Genomic DNA, 21,256 nt, shown 5'->3' with positions numbered 1-21,256 from the left:
AAAGTTTCTCTCATTAATTTCAAATTCTAAGAAAATTAGAAGAAGTTCTTCATTCTCCCTGTTGAAATTCTGTACACCAATTTCTCGAAAAAATTTATTTCAAATCACTGTTCTTCATCTTAATGTCCTGATACATATGGATTCTCATCGATCTTTTAGTATTAGTCTTACCCAATTAGTTCCTCAAAATTAAGATCTTCCTAAAACTGAAGATGTTCCAAAAATTGACGATCTTCCACAAAATCAAAATGCTCCTCAAACTGAAAATGCTGATACTCGTGAGTTTGATTCGGATGATGATGATTTTCATAAAAATAAATCTAAACAACAGAACGATTCATTAATCATGAAGAAATTGTATGAGAAGAAAGTGAAGAAGAATATAGGTTCAACTTCGAAATTCCAGATGAAAAAACTTCTAAAAAGAGGGGGGGGGAGTTGAACCTGTTAATACACATGCTTCTTTACCAAAGGTTTTGATTTCTAATGTATCTATTGTTTTTTTTTACTTTTTAAATCATGTATAATATGTACTTTTTAGCGTTATGATACATTACAATTTATAATGCAATGTATCGTGTTCAAATATTATTTTTGATACATAAACCTAAGTTTTTGAATCATAAATATACATGTATCATGTGTATGCTTCTGTACTAGATACATACTTCTTCAAATTTAAGTAATACTAGATACATTCAACTAGTATTATTCACAAATTAGGATTATTTTTTTATACATAACCCTAAGTTTGTCAATCATGAAATTCTATGTATAATATGTATGGTTCTGTACTAGATACATAAATGTTGCAAAATTAACTACAAGTTAGTATCAGATACAATCAACTAGTATCATTCACAAACATAAGATTGTTCTTAATACATAACCCTAAGTCTATCAATCATAAAATTATATATATTATTTGTATGATTTTGTACTTGATACATAATCGTTTCAAATATAAGCAAAAGTTTGTAACAAATACATTCATCTAGTATCATTCACAAACCTAGGGTTATTTTTGATACATAACCCTAAGTCTGTAAATCATAAAATTTTATGTATCATGTGTATGGTTCTATAATTGATACATAACTGCTGCAAAAAGTATAATTTAGTACCAGATAAATTTATCTATTATCATTCACAACCCTAGGTCTATGAATCATATATGTATCATTTGTATGGTTCTGTACTTGATACATAACTGCTGCAAATTTAAGTACAAGTTTCGTTAATGCAAGATATGAAATATGTGATCAAAAAATTCTAAATTTTGGGATAGATTGGGAGAAGAGAATTTAGGAAAACTGAGAAAAAAAATGAATAAAAATTTTTTTTGTTACAATTTGGGATAGATTAGAGAGAACAACAACATACCCAGTGAAATCCCACAAGTGGGGTCTGGGGAGGGTAGGATGTGCGTAGACCTTACCACTACTTCATGGAGATAGAGAAGTTGTTTACGAAAGACCATCGGCTCGAAAGTCACAATTTCAAGTACGAGAGAAAAAAATAATATATATAGCATAAAGAAAAAAAAGAAAAAAAGTAAAAATAAAATAAATAAATAAATAAATAAAAAGTAAAAATAGAAATAAAAATAAAAATAAAATGCAATGCAAAATTTACAAGACAAGAACAATAACTATAACAAAATACTGCAATAAATAAAGGCATAAATTGGAGAGAGAAATTTTGAAATTTGAGTTGTTTGAAATTCCTAAAATTTTGGGCGAGATTGATATCAATTTATTTTGTGTGATTTGTGGATCTGACATTTTTTAATGTTACCTTTAATTTCTTTTTTAAATATAACAACCAAGCTGTCTAATGTATCACAATTAATGTATCTGGATGACTTCTATGTATCCGAATGTGGCACAAATTGAAGGAATTTTTATAAATTGAAAAAGGATAGAAATAGAATGTAATTTGCTACTTACACTATGAGATTTATGTAAGTTATACATAAAAATCTGAACAAATATGGATAAAATATCTATGGCAATCCACTATAAGAAGGAATCAAAAATACACATATTAATTAACTAAACGCTAAATTTGCTCCTCTTGCTTTTGGTTTATTTTTATTTTAAAAAGTCACTTTTGCTCTTCTCTTGCTTTTGGTTTATTTTTATTTACTGTTTTTCTCCCTTTCTTTTTTTGCCATTATTTTCCTTTCCATTTTTCCGTGCTCCTGCTTCATCACTAAATTGAAGTTTTTTTTTTGCCGGTTTTACTTCCTTCTAGATATTATGTACAGATTATTATTTTTTTGTAATAAATTTTCTTTGAAGTAAATTTAATCAAATTTAATCTTTTCGTCAATTCGACCATGGTCGTAATTATGTTTATTATATTATTTTTGATGCAAAGTTTTGATATGGACAAATTGAATTGAGAAAAAAGTAGCTCAATGCACAAAGCTTTCTTCACTATTATAAAAATGCCTAAAAATCAACCTTAAGAGAGATTGAAAAAAATTGACCTCGCACGGTCGATATTTTATATAAAAAATATTTATTTATTTTTTAGAAAGGGACCTCCTATGTTGATTTTTTTAGCACAAAAAATCTAAAATATGCAAGTTGACCTCCAAAAGACTATATTTTTAATACCAAAAATTTAGAAAATGCAACAGACCACGAGAAGTCAATAGTTTTTCTAAAATAAAATTAAAAAATCGATCTCCCAAGATTGATTTTCTTTTTTAAATTATTATGTTTTCCAAATGGGGACTCCGGAGGACAATGTTTTTCACCAAAATATAGGTTTAAAGAATATAAATAAAAATAATGTAGTCCTTAGCGAATAAGCATCAATAGTGTAGTGATAAAAATGCATTCTATGGGGTCCTAACTTCTAACCTTAGATGGTGCATTTTAAAATCCACCTCATGTGGTCAATTTTTATTATTTTTTTTACATTTTTTTTTAAAAAAGGCCTTTTTTAAAAACAAAAAAGAATACTTTGAGGTAGGAATAAAAAATAAAAAATAAAAAATCATCCTCATGAGATCGATTTTAGAAATCAATTTTGATCCTTTTTTAGTAATGTGTTATATGCACGGGATCCATAGAAGGATCGGACCACAGGGGTATATTATACACTATTTTATCCTGCATTTCTACAAGAGATTATTTTCACAACTCGAACTTGTCACCTTTTGGTAATGTCTAAATTTGAATTTCATAAATAATAGTGGATATATTTTTCGTGAGTTTATATGAAATTGTTTTACCTTTATGGAGTTTTATGAAAATAATATTCTTTTAATTTAGTTTTATTGGGTATATTTGACCAATTTGGTTATGTAAGTTTTATTCTACATTTATCACATGATAATTTATAAATATACTTTTAAAGACACCCACCCACCCCCACCCCCCACCCACCCAAAAAAAAAGAACAGAAGAAGTAAATTCAAAGAGGAAAAAAGAACTAAAAAGGAAAGAACTTAATAAAGGGGTAAAGAAGGGTAAAAATAGATTAGGACCATTTTCTCCAACTTATGTTTGACCAAATTTATTCTTATCATTTATTTTAGATCCATATTCAATTTAATCTACCCATTTAGGAATCCCAAATGGAGAGAGTATTTGTGATATATAAGGAAGGGGAAAGTATTAGATATCATATAGACTAGTCAAATTTTATGATGGTGAGAAGTTGGAGGAATCGAATAGATTAGTGGAGGTCAAAGTAAAATGTTCCTTACGCCACTTATATTTATTAATTAAAGTAGTTCATAAAGTTTTAATAAATAAAAAATCTGTCTATTTTGACTTATCTAATATTAACTTAATACACATTTTAAAGAGTGATAAAATAGAATTATAATTTTATTATATCATTCTTAAAATATAATAAATTCAAAGCATTGAAAAATAACTATAATTAACAATAAAGGTAATTTAAAAATAAAGTGATACATTATTTCTTAGTTTTCTAAATGAAACAAGCAAAATGAGTCATCTAATTTTTAGCATAATGGACAAATAAAAATGAATAAAAGGAATAGTTATTAATACTCCATTCTTTTTATTTACTTGGTCCATATTGACTAAATATATTCATTAAGAAAATAGCACATACTAAAAAATTATTTTATTAAATTAACTCTATTAATTATATTTTGAAAATTATAAATTTGACTATTACTATTTAATGATAATAATAGTAAAAAGAACATAATTTTAAAAGCTTGAATTTATTACTATTATTTTTTTTGACTAGTAATTATTCTCCCACAAACTGCAAGTCACTGTCTTTATCGTGGAACATTTGAAAATTGGGCCCGCCAAAGTTTCCACAAAAATGGAATTTGGGGAAGAGATGGCTCAATATCAAACACAAAGTTACAAACTACTCCTTCCATTCACTTTTATTCTGTTTTAAATTTTACACGCTTTTTAAAAAATAATAATTGTTATAAATTTAGATTTTAGAAATGAATTTAGAGAATAAATGATTAATGATGAGAATAAATATGAAAAAAAATATTTTCTTAATTTTAATTTTTTTATCTTATTTTTTTTATCTAGTCCATCTCAAAAACAAAATCTTTTTCTTTTTTAATACTTTAACTCTTTGCGTTTTTGGTACAAAACAAGTAAAACTGAAGCAGAGAGAGTAATGATGTTTCTCGGTAATAAAGACAAGAATCAGAAAGATGCGGCGAAACAAAACGTAATTATTCCAAAAGGGAACACGCAAATATTGGTGGGAGAAGGGGTAAAATAACGTGACAATTTTTGGTTTATAGCATTTTTTGTTGCTTTGTTAGTTATTAATAAATTGTGATTTTGATTTTTTTAAGTTTAATTAAATATGTATAAGTTTTAATTAATTAAAAAATATATTGTTGAGTTTTTTATTAATAAATATTTATAATAATTATTATTGATTTACTGGTTCACGTGTGACATATATGATATTTTAATTAAATAAGTGATACTAATTTATTGGTTCATGTGGTTGATCCATTCAAATTTATTTGTTCAATAATGATTATTGGGGTTGGATTTCTAAAATTGCATCATTGTTAAAGATGAAGAAGCAAGTTGAGCTTAGATTTGGAATTTAATAGAGCTTTTTTTAGTAAAAAATGTTGTTTTAAACGAAGAATATATTATTGTTTTTTGAATCCATACAATCGTAAAATGTAAAGCATTAAAAAAATTGAGTACAAATAAATTCGAAGTTTGTGAAAAGTTTTTGAAGTTTGTTCATTTCTTGAGGATAAGGATTTATTATGTCGATATCAAAATTTGTGGGACCTCTACAAGACGAGCTCAACTTTCAATTAGGGTTTCTGATGCTACTTTATCCTAAACTTTAACACACGTCTATATAAGGAGTAATATAAACTCTTGCTAGAAGATCTTAGATTGCCTTTGTTAAATGATTATTGGAGTGTAAATTAAATTATAAACTCAAAAATTATTACGAATTTAATTGAGTGTCTTCGAATATTAGATTTTGAAGTATTTTCTATTTCAAAACATCAAGAAACCCAATAAGAAATTCAAATTATAACTATTGAGTTAATCGAATAAGGGATTTGAGCTATAACCATCAAGTTTTGTTAAAGGCTTGAGTTATATAAATTAGTTTACTTTTGAAGTCGGTTGGTTTCTAAACTCAATCATTTCAAGCATACTGATGAAATCGACTCATTATTATTGAACTCAAAATACTTTTAGCTGTTTTGAGTTAATATAAATAAGTCGAATTATTTATGATTGGGACCACGTGGATCAATAAATCAATGTCATCTATTAATTAAAGTCGCACACAAGTCATCTCACAATTCCGTTAAAGAATAAATATTTTTAACCTAAAATTAACTTTAAGATCAATTAAGGTCCAAAACGAGAAATTTTTTACGTCATTTCTAATATGTTACTGACATTTTAAGCCATTTTCCCATAATTATTAAATGTTCAACTACTTAATTACTCACATTTTATGAAAAAACTTAATTATATTATTAATTTGTTACTAAATGATTCTAAACTAGTCCAAGAATAACATGCTTCCTAGTTCCTACATAAATAGATTAAAAAACATCTCAATTAATTAAAAAAATTAAATATATTATTATTATAAATAATAAAATCAAATTTAGTCAATAATGAATAAATTAAAAATGTTATTATTTTTCCTTAAAAGGATTCAACACGTAATATTGACCCTATTTTGCCACCTGCCTGTTTGTGATTGTGTGACCTAGGAAACAAAATCCCCCTGACACAAACCGAGAAGCCCCACACATACAAATAAGAGAGAGAGAGGAAACTCGGGCGGGTCACTCTGATTTTCATGGCTTCCTTCACTTTGCTCTCCTCTGCTTCTTCTACTAAAAAAAATACTCTCTTCTCTTCTTTTTCTTCTCCTTCTCGTTGCTCCTCTCTCTATCGCACAACCTTTGTTCCCAAACGAACCCGGACTCCCAACTTCGCCATTGTAAGTAATTTTAATGATGTATAAATAGTGTAATTTTTACCTGACGTCAGCCGATGATCAGTTGTAAAAATAAATACAGTAAATTCGTAAATGTATAGTTCTTTTTTCGTTTTCATGAAAAGAAGAACAAATTTCGGTTAAATTAATTTAGGTTGTGCTCTTTAGATGGAGGAGATGTAATGAAATAAAGGTTTTTTTGTTTTATCTTTTTATCTTGTTTATGACGAATGAGTAGGATGCATAACATGTAATTTTCACCACCCTTTATTTTTGTAAAATGTTTCAATTCTCTGCTTTACTCATTCTTTTTAGTCATTTTTTTTCATTGGAAGGATCAACATTATTCTCACTTACACTCGAAACCTTGAACTATGTGGAGGTGCTTAACGACTTGAGAAAGTCTCAATTGTCTACTATCAGTCTATCACTACTTGACGAGTCTTTAAATTTTTTTTTTAAAAATAAATTATAATAATAATTATTTTTTAGTATAGAAACACTTCTACCTATAAAAATACTGTATGATTTATTGTACCTTGGATGAAACTTTTAGAGAAAATTATGGTGTACTAAAGTAATAATTAGATTTTAATGATTTTGTATCTGAATGTTGCCATTCTTGGAGTGGAAGGTTTTAATGAAATATTTAGAGTTATTACCTGCTTTGGAGTAAGAGACAAGAGGTATATCTCTTTGAAGGGAAAAAGATTTTCTTTTTCTTCTCTTTTGTTCATGTCATTTCTATATAAGTTATGTTCTTCTAGGAAACAGTATTGTCGGTGTTTTTGTTGTTTGAGGTGAAAGAGAAGTACAAAAGAAAAAGGAAACCAGGAAAAATTGATTCTTTGTCCTAATTATGCATAATTTTTTCACACCTGGGAATTAGAATTTGCAGTATCTTCATTTACTTTTGGAGCCAGTCTCATGAATTCAAACTCTGTGAAAGGTCCTACTTGGTTGGTTCAAGGTCTTTGGAGCTTTTGCAAAGTTGTTTATTTATTAATGCTTGTCTATTTATTTTTTTGTCTTAGAATTGTGAAATCAATGAACCAGCGAATGAGAAGCCTGTTTTGCCAATCATTAATGATGAGATACTTCCAACGTTCTTGCAAGCCAAACGTTTAGAGACTGCCGTTAACAGAAATAATACCAAGCTGAATCCCAAACTGAAGTTATTTTCTGGAACTGCAAATCCTTCACTTTCTCAGGTAAGTACTTCTGTATATGAGGACTTGGGGATGCATAGTTATAAGTACTGCCATGTACTGATAATTGTCTTGAATGCAACTGAGGTCTTTCCTGCTATCTTTTGTGACCATGAGCTTTACTTTTGTTTACCATTATCCCTATTCTCTTGAATGACTGTGGAATCCTCTTATGTTCTCTGGAAATTTCGAATGATGAAAGGTTAGACATTTACGTTCTAGGATTCTAACTTGATACTTTGATACCTAGGCTGGTGGCTTTTACCGTTTAGTATAAGTACTCCAACCTCTTCCACGCCCAAAGAATTGCATATATCATATGATTTGATGCGGGAACTTCTTAAGCACAAGGGTGTAAGTATAACACTTAACTGTTTCATTTTATGTGACGATGTTTGACAATGCATGTAATTTCACTTATAATGTATTACTAATGATTGTTGGGACTCCGTGAGTACCCACATAAATGCTCATAGTCAAATAATGGGAATAAAATAGAGAAATAAGTAAAGAAACAAGTACACCAAGTATTTTTACGTGGAAAATCTTTTTAAATAAAGAGAAAAATAACCACTAAAAATGAGCAACTGATACCTTTTAGGGTTGCCCAGTGGTTTGGGCTTGGGACTTCCATGTTGGAGGTCTCAGATTTGAAACCCCTTGCCAACGAAAGCAAGGGGTTTACCTTCTGGGTCGAGGTCGTCGCACTGGGCTTGCCTAGTGTGGTTACCTCTTCTGTGTGGTTTGCGAGCTATTGTATAGGAGCGAGGGTTTTAACCTGTGCGCACCCAAAGGGTAGCAGCTGCTGGTTTCCTTTGTCATAAAAAAAACTAAAAATGAGCAACTGATATCATTATATTTTTTTTTTACACTTTATAGTCCCAAGTAAAATATTCAAAGAACAGTACACATTCAAAGAATCAAAAGGAAGAATCTTCTTTTGATTATTCCACCTGACTATTTCTTACACTCTGTATAATTTGCTCTCTGCAACTGCTTTGTTGCTCGTCTTTGTTTGTGGTGTCTTCCAACTGAGAAATAGGAGTACCCTACTGATGTCATAAGTGACATAAACAAAGATTGAAATTTAAAATGGTGCAATATAAAGAGATTTATTGGCCGATTGGCCAAATCTCATTTGCTGCAGATTCATTGGCCGGACTTTTTATGCCAAAGGAAGGAAGACTTTCTTTCTTGTATCATGGGCTGAACCCCACAATTCTCCCCCTCCACTTGAAGGGATATCATTAATTTGTAAGATTGAGCTCATGCTCAGAAGCTCTTTGCATAGCTCAAACTTGTCTCTTAGTATCACCTTAGTCAACGTATTTGTGGGATTTTCAGTTGTGTGAATTTTCTTGACCTGAATTCAATGGTAGTTGACGTCGATTTGTTCTTCTGTTGCATTATACATGAAGTTCTTGCTTAAGTCTACTGCACTTTGACCGTCAGAATAGATACATACTCCGTTTGTTGCAACTGAGTTCTTGAAATAATCACCTAAGCCATATCATTTCCTTGCCTGCTTCAGTAGGCAATGATGCACACCGCTGTAATTGTATTGTCATCATTATTTTGGCCACTCTCTCGCCTCAGCCTTTCGTTGGGTTTGGTAATTTCTTTCGAAATGACTTGACCACAATTGAAGAAGTTTCTACCTCTTGACAAGTTCCTTGACTTTCCGCGACCTTTGAAATCTTCACAACTACTCAAAATTCTTTAATAGCTCCAGATTCTATGTTCCATAATAAGAGCCTGACCTTGCTTTTCAGGCTTTTTCTGAGTAGGATAGTTGATGTGACTTCCCTTAACGCAATGGTATCTCTACCATGCAAGATGGTTATTTACGAACTATCATAGGAAGATGACAATGAGTTTAAGAGCAAGATAACTTTATCTACCTCAATGATTTGTTTCCGAGATCGGCTAGCTGCATGATTAATCCATTGAACACATTTAAATCTGATAAGAAACTCGCACTTTCACTCATATGGATGGCATATAGTTGCTTCCTGATAAACAATTATTTGTTAAAGATTTGGACATGTACTGATTCTCCACATTTGTCCAAATTCCACGCGCAGTACTTTTTCAATGATTTTATTGAGCACATCATTTGATAAGTGCAATCTAATTGCACTAACTGTCGATTTATCCATGTCTTCCCCAATCTTCTGGTTTCATGGGTTCGGACTTCTATGTGTTGTCTTCTAGTGCTTTATGTAATCCTTGCTGGATGAACACACCCTTCATCCTTCTTTGCCAGGTGGATAATCCATCGTCAATATTGAACTTTTGCAAATCATACTTTACTCCCATCATTTTAAAAAATAGTGAATAGTAATTGTACTTGTGAATAGTGTATTATGTACACTTGTATGTGTCCGCCAAACTGTCCCCAGGCCTTGATACCACTTTTTTGGATCCACGAAGTACCCAAAAAATGTTCACAGTAAAAAAGCGAGAATAAAATAGAGAAACTAGGACACCAAGAACTTTTACGTTGGAGAATCTTTTTAAAACTACGGGAAAAACCACAACCCAAGTGGAGCAATTGATATCACTATAGCAAGGAGTTTTATACTTTGTAGTCCCAAATAAAATACTCAAAGACTAGTACACAAAAAACGAACCCTCTTTTGATTTTCCACCTCGCTACAATACGATTCTCTATTTTCTTACACTGCTGTGATTTGCAGTCTGCAACTGCTGTGTTGCTTCTCTGTCTGTGATGTCTTCCAACTGAGGGAGAGCTTCCCTATTTATAGTGTTAGAATGTCCTACCACTATCATCAGTAACATAAGTAAAAATAGAAATTTCAAAGATTACAATATGAAAGAGATCTATGGACTGGATCACACAATGATGAAGAACGTATTAAAGTAGTGTCTGAAAAAAGAGCAAACCTTACAACAAAATTGAAGTGCAAATAGTATAGTGAATTTACTTCATTAAGTATAGAAATAGAATGGCGCCATACCTTTTTGGGATGTCCAAATTAATGGAAAGAATGCCATATAAATCGGATTCAGAAGGAGTAAGTTATTTGAAGACTTTGTTGCTGCCCCCCCCCCCTTTGGGGTGGGTGGAGTGGGGGGTATGAGGTGTTAGTGGTTTAAATTTGTCATTATCTAAAGTGTTCACCAAATAATAATAATTTGGAATACCCTTATCACACAAGAAAAAGATGAACAAATCGTAGGGATTACCTGTTATGCAAATTTTTCTCGCCCTTGAGCTTATTCTAGTTCCTGCTTGTGGATATAGTTTGTTGTTATAATTTATAGCAAATGGTGTATGGTGTATGTTTCAGGGTGAACATTTTGGCTTTAATTTCTCTTCTCATGAATCAGTCTTTCAAAGATTGTATGGGAAGTGAAGTATACTACCTAAACAGGAAAGAAAAGAGAGAAAAAAACAACCATGCAATGGTGAGAAGGAATACTGTAAAAAGACTCAATAGAGGATCGATTGCGAATAAAAAAGATTTAGAACTCATATCTGACTAGTGCACCTTTTAGTCTTATCTGATAACGGGTGCCTACTTATTGTACATAATAATCCATAATTAGAGCTAAACTTACGGGTTCCATTGCACCCCTTCATTATAGTGTAAGTCGCCTCTACCTCCAGCACGCCCTTCTTTCTGGTTCTAATTTCCTGGACTCCTATATATCAAGGTGATTGAATTACAGAAAGTAATCAGGAATAGTCAAGGTTGCTTAAGCTGTTGGGATGTTGCAGGTGCCCAATGGAATAGTTTAGGTTGCGTGTAAGCTGGCTTGGACACTACTATTATCAGAAAAGATAATCAGTTGCTATATGAATTGTTATTCAAGCTGTGAAATCCATTGAATTTCTGTCATCTTTTAAGTTATGCTTCTTTTCTCAACATGCAGTTCTTTTTCTTTATTCCTCAGGAAATTGCTTGGAACATGGGGCATGAACTGGGAAATATCACCATCAAGCGCTTTGCTGATGGTGAAATTTATATCCAGTTGCAAGAAAGTGTTCGAGGATGTGATGTTTTCTTGATTCAGCCCACTTGCCCTCCAGCCAATGAAAACCTTATGGAGCTCTTGGTGATGATAGATGCATGCCGAAGGGCTTCAGCCAAAAATATCACTGCAGTGATTCCATATTTTGGATATGCCAGAGCTGATAGGAAGGCAAGTTTACCTGCTGTCCAATTTTATGTTTTTAGTTTTCATATTTTTTGATTATTCACAAGTTGACAGCACAAGTTCATAGGGGTGAATGACAATATGTTAACGAAGATGATAAAAGGAGACTAGATTAATTTAAGATAATGAGTAAAGTTGTCTGAAAAAGCTACAATATATCAAAATCATTGCGGGTTTAACTAAGAACAAGATGCAATCAAAGCAAATAATTCATATAGGCAACACCAGCAAGTTGAGATTAAAGCTTGGCTGTTTGTTGTCAACTTACAGTATTTCAGCATTTGTTAATGTTAGAATAGGACTAGGATTGTATATAGTGTCCTACATAGAAAAGAATTATAGTGTATAGTATTTACACTGAGAGAAGTGATGTAAAATCTGTATATTATTAATAAAAGCATGAGCTGTTTAAATAGAGTTACAAGAATTAAGAAGACTCCTAACTGAACACTAATAAAGTATCCTAACTAAACAATATATAATGTCCATGGAAAAGTTTTTTAGTGTAGAGTATAAACACTTAGAGAAATGACATAAAATCTGTATATTATTAATAAAGGTATGAGCATTTTAAATAGAGTTACAAGAATTAAGAAGACTCCTAACTAAACAATAGTATAATCATAAACAAACAACTCAAACTAGGAAATTAAAGTCCTAAACATATCCAAACACTATCCAACATAGTGTTCCAGTAGTGTTCCAATACGCTCCTCTCAAGTTAGGTGATGGGTCACTAAGCCTAAGTTGAATAGATTAATCTCAAATGCAGGCTTAGCTAGTGCTTTGATGAGAATGCCAGCTAGATGGTCGGCACAAGGGAACAACACTAACCCTTTTGTTTTCAATATAGTGGAGGACAAACCTCTTTTTATGCTTCTATTGAGCCGAGGGTCTCTCGGAAACAGCCGTCCTACCTTGGTAGGAGTAAGGTCTGCGTACACTTTACCCTCCCTAGACCCCACATTGTGGGATTTTACTGGATTGTTGCTGTTGTTGTTGGCGGACAAAATGAAAGTCCTCAACAACATGCTTCACATGGCTATGGAGGACATGATTTTTGCCCTAGAATGTAGCTCCAAGATTGTCACAGTAAATAGTAGGTAGCTTATGTACTGGAAATCGCAGCTCATTCAGGAGATTGGTGACCCATAGGGTTTCAACAAGGGCATTAGCCACCACCCTGTATTCAGCCTCTGTGGAGGAGTGAGAGTCCGATTGCTTCTTTGAGGATTAGCTAATCAGATTGCGACTAAGGAACAAGATGTAACCATATGTAGAGACTCTATCATCAATATCCCCAACCCAATCCACATCAGAGTATACGTGCAGATTGTAGTCATCTGGGAGTCGCATGCAGGCCTAGTTGGATCGTACCACAAAGATACTGGAGAACAGTCTTCACAGCTTTCTAGTTTAGGTTCGATTGGGCTTGCATGAACTGAGACAACTTGTTGACTGCATAGGCGATGTTTGCTCTCATGAAAGATAGGTATTGGAGCCTGCCTAAGACTCGATGATAATGAGTTGCATCAATCAGGTGAGTACCATCAGATAGGTTCAGCAACTTAAGAGGCACTCATTGGCATGTGGACACTTTTGGAGTCGTAGGTTAGCTTATCATTCAAGATTTCATTCATATAGTTTGCTTGGGTGAGAATTAAACCTTCAAAGATGTGTATCTCCTCAACACTAAGAAAATAGTAAAGATTTCATAATTTTTTTCGAAAAATGAGAAACAAGGGAAGTGATAACATGATTGACACGGGAAGGGTAGGTCCCAGTGACAATAATGTCGTCGACATAGACAAGGATGGACAATGTGTCACCTAGACCATGTGTGACAAGTAGCGAGGTATCTAAATTTGTCTTAACAAAGCCCATGGAGGAAACATAACTTGTGAGGGCATTGTATCACACCTGAGGGGCTTCTTTCAAGCCATAGATCGCATTGTGAAACCGATCGATGTGAGTCGGCTTTTCATCACTAGCCATGTAAACCTTCTCTTCCAGGTCACCCTAGAGGAAAGCATTGTTGACATCAAGTTGACGGAGGTGCCAATTATAGTGAAGTGCAACAAAGAGGACGGTGCAAATTGTGGTACGCTTGACGATCAAGCTGAATGTTGCGTGGAAATCAATGCTCGTCCTCTGAGTGAAGCCTTTTGCAACCAAGCGCATTTTGTATCTGTTAACAGACCCATCTACATTCCTTTTGATCCTGAAAAGCCACTTACAAGATACAATACTTATAGTCGGATCATGTGGTACAAGTTCCCACCTATGGTATTTCAGTAAAGCTTCAAATTCTTTTTTCATAGCTTCCCTCCACTCAGGGTATTTCTAGGCTTGTTTGAAGGTGTTAGGTAGGAGCGTCGTTTCTAGGTGAGCTAGGTCATCAAAGACTTTGGTTTTGTGACGTTATTTTGTGAGCAGGTGACTATACGGTTGGGAGGGGAAGGTGTGTGTGTTGGTGATGGGGCTAGTTCATGAAGCTCGACTGGTGGTGCAGGGGCAGCAAGTTAGAGGTTGATGGAATCACTGTTAAGGACCCAACTCTAATTAATAAGCTATCCTAAATTTCTATATGAAGTTCTATGAAGAACCAGAACCTTGGAGACCTGATCTTTGCAAGGAGTTTCTGTGATTTCTGAAGAGGAGCAGACCTGGTTACAAAGACCCGTTGATGGGAAGGTGATTCTGGACAACATCAAATATGTGCCAAAGAGAAGGCCCCAGGCCCAAATGGCTTTCCAAAGATTTTTTTCCAGACTTTTTGGGATGTTTTGAAGGAAGATTAATAGGGACTTTGGCATAGTTTCAGTCTAATCAGAATTTTGAAAAGAGTTTTAATGCAACCTTTATTGCATTAATACCTAAAAAGATTGGAGCCTCGGATCTTAAAGATTACAGACTAAGTAGTCTGTTGGAGGAGTGTACATGATCATGGCCAAGTTACTTGCAGAAAGGATAAAGAAGGTGGTGTTTGGTAAACAAAATTCAGATGGCTTTTATAAAAGGAAGACAGATTATGGATGCTGCCCTAATTGCTAGTGAGTGTATAATAGATTCAAGGATGAAAGGTGGTAATGCAGGATTACTTTGCAAACTAGATATTCAAAAAGCCTATGACCATGTTAACTGGTCTTTCTGACTATGAGATAGATGGGCTTTGGGATCAAATGGTTGAAGTGGATAGAGGCATGTATAAAGACAGTTAGATTCTCAACCCTTGTCAATGGAGAGCCCGTGGGTTTCTTCAATGCTGAAAGGGGATTGAGACAAGGGGACCCTCTCTCCCCTTTTTTGTTTATATTTGCAATGGAAGGTTTCGATAGCTTGATGAGAATAGCCACACAGAACAGATGGTTAAGGGGCTCTCAAATAGGAGACAAAATTGGTGTTCGAAAAGAGATCAGTCATCTGTTGTATGCAGATGATACCCTAATTTTTTGTGACCTTAAAATTGCGGAATTGACATACATCAGACTGATTTTAATCCTTTTTGAAGCTATAGCAGCACTAAGGGTCAACTGGGCAAAAAGTAGTTTGATTCCCATCAAAGAAATTCCTCAGATTCAGATATTGGCAAGTATACTTGGTTGTAGAGTAGAGGGACTGCCTACCACTTATTGGGAATGCCACTAGGCAGTAGGCACAAAGCTTTGGAAATATGGGATGTGATCATTGAAAAGACAGAAAAGAAGTTAGCAAGATGGAAAGCTCAATACCTCTCATTAGGAGGTAGAACTATACTGATAAACTCAGTACTGGGCTCTCTTCCCACCTATGTAATGTCTCTATTTCCTATACCCCTAAGGTGGTGAAAAATTAGATAAACTCAGAAGAAACTTTCTCTGGAAAAAGGGCAAAGAAGAAAAGGGCTATCATCTAGTGAACTGGAATACAGTGATGCTAAGCAAAGGAAAGGGAGGCTTGGGAATCTGAAACTTGAGAGTGCAAAATGAAAGTCTCCTAATGAATTGGCTTTGGAGGTATATCAGTGAGGAGAAGTCCCTTTGGAAGGAAGTGATAGTGGCAAAATATGGTGAATGTAGCCCTTGGGTTTCAGGGATATCCTCAATGCCATATGGTTGGGGAGTGTGGAGATCCATCAGAGCTATGTGGGACTCATTGGAAGAAGAACTAAATCTGAAGGTGGGGAATGGCACCAAAGTAAAGTTCTGGCAAGAGGTCGTCCCAAATCTATTTTCTATATGCAACAATCCTGAAGCCAAAATTAGTGAATGTTGGACTGCACAAGATTGGGATCTGTCCTTCGGAAGACTTCTGAATGATTGGGAAGTGGCTAGAGTAGCTTCCTTTTTGGAAATGCTAGGTGGAGCTAACATCTCTACAAATGTTCCTGATAGAATAATTTGGAATCACAACAAGAAGGGGCTTTCCACAGTAAATAGTGCATATATGAGAAGGGTACAGGAAATGGCAGGTGGTAGACTTCACCAATGGAACAACATTTGGAAAGGATTGACACCCACTAAGGTGAAATGCTTCACATGGCTAGTTATCAGTAGTTCCAGGTGTTTTTTTGTGTAACTTGACAGGAGAAAAAAAAACATTTGTTCTTACATTGTAAGTACACTACCCAACTATGGGAGCTTTTCCTAAACATTTCTGGCCAAAACTGGACCATGCTGGAACATATTTCCAACCTCCTTAGTTGCTGGATTAGAAGAGGGGGCAGTAAGACTCAAAAGAGATGGTAGAAATTGATTCCTTTATGTATTTGGCAGGTTGTCTGGAGAGAAAGGAATGTTAGATGCTTTGAAGAATGAAGATAGACTCAATTCCATCCACAAAGTCAAATGGAATTGTTTAGTATCTTTACTTTTTTGGTGTAAACAATTGTGTATAGAATATGTAGATCAAATCATAGATATGATAGGAAGCTTGTAAATTTTTGTTGGAACATGGCTGTAACCTTTTTTTGATGGTGGCCAGCATTCCCTAATGTTGAAGAATACTACTTACCAATTGTCAAAAAAAATTGGGAAGCAGGATTGAATTGAATAATGATGTTGGTACCGGTTGTGTAGTCAACATTGACAACTCCAGGATTATTGCCGTTTTTGATCATTGATGGTGATTGGTATGGAGAAGAAAAATTGGATCGTTCTTGTTACAGCGTATAGAGCCCTGATATAAACACCTATAGAAGTGATGTAAAATCTAGAGTTACAAGAAATAAGAAGACTCCTAACTGTATCCTAACTAAACAATGCATGCTGAAATATAATCCTAAACAAGCTACTCAAACTAGGAATCTAAAGTCCTAAACATATCCAAACACTATCCAACATAGTGTTCCAATATATAGTAGGGCTAAGTGTAATAATGTAGAATAAACAATTCAATAATGCTTTTTCCGTGCTTTTACTTCTTACATGGTATCAGAGTTTGTTTATGCTGGTTGAGGCTTGCATATCCATGTATAAGAATAAATATGAGAGTTAGAGAACTTCTAGTTTTATAATGCTCCTAATTCATCTTAAAAGTTAAATTATTTAGTGTTGGAATGGGATGGATCTGAATAAAGCGTAATGGATACAAAGGATTCATCTAACCTAATCCCAACTAGTTTGGGATTGAAGTATAGTTGATCAATATATTATGCTCTTTGCTCTTGAGCAGTACTGCACTTTACTGCTTTTAGCTTGGATTCTCCAGTCCTATCTATGCTTTTCTTGTCTTCTCTTTTCTCTGGTTAATTCCAAGGAGTTATTACTTGATGAGTTATTTACCGAAAGAATGAGAAAAACGATGTTTCCAACTTCTGTCTTTGACATAAAGAAATAAGTAATAATAAAAGGACATTCTTAAGTACATTTATTTATCATATTTTATATCTTTTCAGTCTCAAAGTCGTCAATCCATTGCTGCCAAATTGGTTGGGAACATTATAACAGAAGCAGGTGCAGACCGTGTTCTAGCTTGTGATCTTCACTCTGGGCAATCCATGGGTTATTTTGACATTCCAGTGGACCATGTATACTGTCAGGTAATCTATTAAGTGTGTCAGAAACATTAAGAACTGCACATTTACTTAGTTGATTGACAGTTTGCGTTCTTTGTACATGCTAGCCTGTTATCATTGATTACCTTGCTAGCAAGAAGATTTGTTCCAATGATCTGGTGGTGGTCTCTCCTGATGTCGGGGGAGTTGCTAGAGCACGTGCTTTTGCAAAAAAGTTATCTGCACCTTTAGCCATTGTCGACAAAAGATGCTCGGAGCACAATCTTGCTGAGGTAGTTTCAGAGATAAAGTTTTTGATTTCACATTTAATACAGTTTTATCTCCTGTTGGCCTTTTACTCATAAATATGTGAAGTAGATGCATCCAGTTACATCAGTCCTCTTGGTATTCCTTTTCCTGCTAAGTACTGGAAAACTTTGGTCTCAAAATAGGAGAGATAAAACCTTTTCTCAGTTCTAAATTGGCTTGACACCAAAGTGTTGGCCTTTCACTTGTTAGGATGTAGTACCACCAGTATATAATCCTTTAGAACCTGGCATCGACCTAGCCCAGGATATGGACGAGCCAAGCAAGTTTCCTTGGGTGGACTTTCTAAGTTGTTCTTGAAGCCCTTTTACACTTAATTCTCCTATTTTTCCATTTTTAGGGGAATAAAGAAAGGTGAGAAGAGCCCCCCTGCAGACTTTTGGGCTCCCCTCTCTTGCCACCGAGTTCATCCCCCAAATTATTATTTGTATTTTATCACTTTCACCGTAAAGAGGCAGAAAACATGACATGCTCATAATCCATGAATACAAAAGAACAATGCCAAGAGTTTTTGTAGTATTTCACAGAGCAATAAGTTCTAGGTTCTAGGATCAGCTTCACTTTTTTATTTTTGGGTTGCGTTTCATGCCATTCTATTTTGTCGTTGATTCCATCTTTTGTTGTTGCCCGCAGATTCTGAACCTGATTGGTGATGTTAAAGGAAAAGTCGCAGTCATGGTTGATGACATGATTGACACGGCAGGTGAGTTTGATTACATATATCAGATACTCATGACAAGCCAAAAACTGGAGATTTCTGATTATTTTTCTCCCTTTTCAAAGAGATGTTTGAGCATCCAGCTTTACTTGTTACGTGTAAATCTGTCTTAGATTATGAAGTGTCTCAACAAGAACTTCCATTCCCAGTTTTTATTAAATTTCCTTATGTTTCTGTAGTCCATGGTCAGTTTCCTTTTTTTTTCTTTTTCTGAGGAGATCGGTTTTGAATATCATCAGTTAACATCTTGCTGATGGGTCGTAGGGACTATTTCCAAAGGTGCAGCACTTTTGCACGAGGAGGGAGCAAGGGAAATTTACGCATGCTGTACACATGGTGTTTTTAGGTAATATCTCTGTCCATCGTAAAAACATGCAAATATCTTTATATATTTTGGAATAAGCTTTCAGTTGCACCGTATCTTGATGAATAATATGGATTCTTTTTACACACTTGATTTTTAGTTTTTCTTTAGCGTGCAGTTAGACTCTTTTTGTGTGCAAATTGTTCTATTCCTTCGGGAGTTTAGTCTTGTATTAGACTTGTTGTGTAAGATTGTTGTCAAGACAAGACTTGAGATGGCTCTTTTCTGTCTATTTCATGCAAATGCTATTGCTCTCTTTCTCGTTAGACACCTATACTCGTTATCGCGCAATTTAGTCATAATGCATTTTGCTTGCTGTTGGCTTTATTAATAAAGTGCGTGTGATATCTTGTGATGACAGCCCCCCTGCAGTTGAAAGGTTGTCAAGTGGCTTATTTCAAGAGGTTATCACCACAAACACAATTCCTGTGATGGACAAACACTATTTCCCCCAGTTGACTGTTCTTTCAGTTGCAAACCTTCTTGGTGAAACAATTTGTCGCGTACATGGTGATCGTTCCGTGAGTAGCATTTTTCAGTAGGCAGTAATATATTCTTCTATATAGTATTTCCGGCGTTGTTTGCCTTTGTAGTCAGGTATAAACTATTGACATTTTCAGAATATTTTTAGAAGGGTTAAGGTAGATATGCAAAGAAATTTATCAAATAGGATCAGATAGGCAAATGCTGGAAGAATGATGTTTATAGGATGTGCAATGAATACATTTGGGGAAATTGTTTCTGTTCATGTGTAGGTAGATAGTGCGTAAAATTTGAGCTCAACTCAATGCTAAAAAATTATATCGCAAAGTAAGGATCATCCAATAACAAGATAAGATAATGGTCTCTCAACTAATGTGAGGCAAATTAGCATGTAAAAACACAAGATATATTATATCATAGTAGTCTAGATTTTACCCAAACAAGCACAAGAAGGAATTTTGGGGAAAAGGGAATAACGGAAGCACCGTGCGAGTTTCTTAGTGTAAGATCAAGACATGTTTGTGCTCATAGTAGCTTAGTGGGATAACTATTATCCTCAATTTTGAAAAAAATAAAAATATTTTTGTGTGTATGTAGAATGTAAATCACACACTATTACTAAGGTTTTATTTGCTTGCACTTAATTAGGTCTGAATCTAAATCATTAAGTGTATTTGTTTTTGTTAAAATTCTATCACTTATTAGGTCTTAATACATCTGAATCGGTCAGATTTGAGATCTCATTCAGCGCCTTTAGACAGGTAATTATGCATTAATTGCTAAGTTGAATCCAATATGACGAATTGATTTTATTGTAATTATCCAAATAGGTAGTGGGTTTCATAGCAGTCTTCTTCCTAAGTTGTGTGGTATATTTTGTCTTATTTCAAGACATATATCTATCCGTGTGTTTGATTGTATTGTTATTGGAGGATAATAAATTAATTAATTTTGTGGCCATAAAAAATAAGTGCAATCTGTATATTCAGTTAAAAAAATGTCAATAGCTTTTAAAATTTGTGGATTTAAAATATATTTAATGAATTTGATACATTTGATGATATATTATGATATATTTCATATTTTATTTGTTTAGTGGTCTTATTATATTAATATTTTCTCAAATATATTAAAGATTTAATATTTATTTACTATATTATTTAAATTTTATATTGTAAATTATATTGAGTATATTATTATTATATTTAATAATTTTTAATTCAATATATTCAGATGTTAAGAAAGCAAACAGTATTAATTATTCAGTGTTTAGATTTATAAAAAATATCTTCATTATTCAGATTCAGACGTCTTAATCTTAATGAAAACAAATAAGGCTCAAGTCTCATATAAATGAGATGTCAACGTCAAATATCAATATTCATATATATATATATATATATATATATATAACCACATCTAATATAGTAGCCACACAATTTTTGGATAAACACGATTACATGTTTTACTATACTCCTATTTGGTAAGATTTTGAAACTGGAGAAATATTAAAATGATGAATAATT

The 21,256-nt window shown here is 33.5% G+C and overlaps 1 protein-coding gene across 1 annotated transcript; it reads left to right on the top strand.

Annotated features, from left to right (window-relative positions):
* The first annotated feature begins 6,296 nt into the window (after nt 1-6,296).
* On the top strand, nt 6,297-19,995 carry LOC129901704 (ribose-phosphate pyrophosphokinase 1-like). Its single transcript, XM_055976957.1, has 8 exons — nt 6,297-6,474; nt 7,506-7,682; nt 11,601-11,849; nt 17,740-17,883; nt 17,967-18,131; nt 18,799-18,868; nt 19,148-19,229; nt 19,609-19,995. Exons 1-8 carry the CDS (start codon nt 6,331-6,333, stop codon nt 19,787-19,789), a joined length of 1,212 nt encoding a protein of 403 aa, XP_055832932.1. The 5' UTR covers nt 6,297-6,330; the 3' UTR covers nt 19,790-19,995.
* The last annotated feature ends 1,261 nt before the right edge of the window (nt 19,996-21,256 follow it).

Source organism: Solanum dulcamara, chromosome 8 (assembly GCF_947179165.1).
Source record: "Solanum dulcamara chromosome 8, daSolDulc1.2, whole genome shotgun sequence".
NCBI lineage: Eukaryota > Viridiplantae > Streptophyta > Magnoliopsida > Solanales > Solanaceae > Solanum > Solanum dulcamara.
The sequence above is the reverse complement of the archived record's forward strand: the minus strand, read 5'-3'. Positions and strand labels throughout refer to the sequence as shown.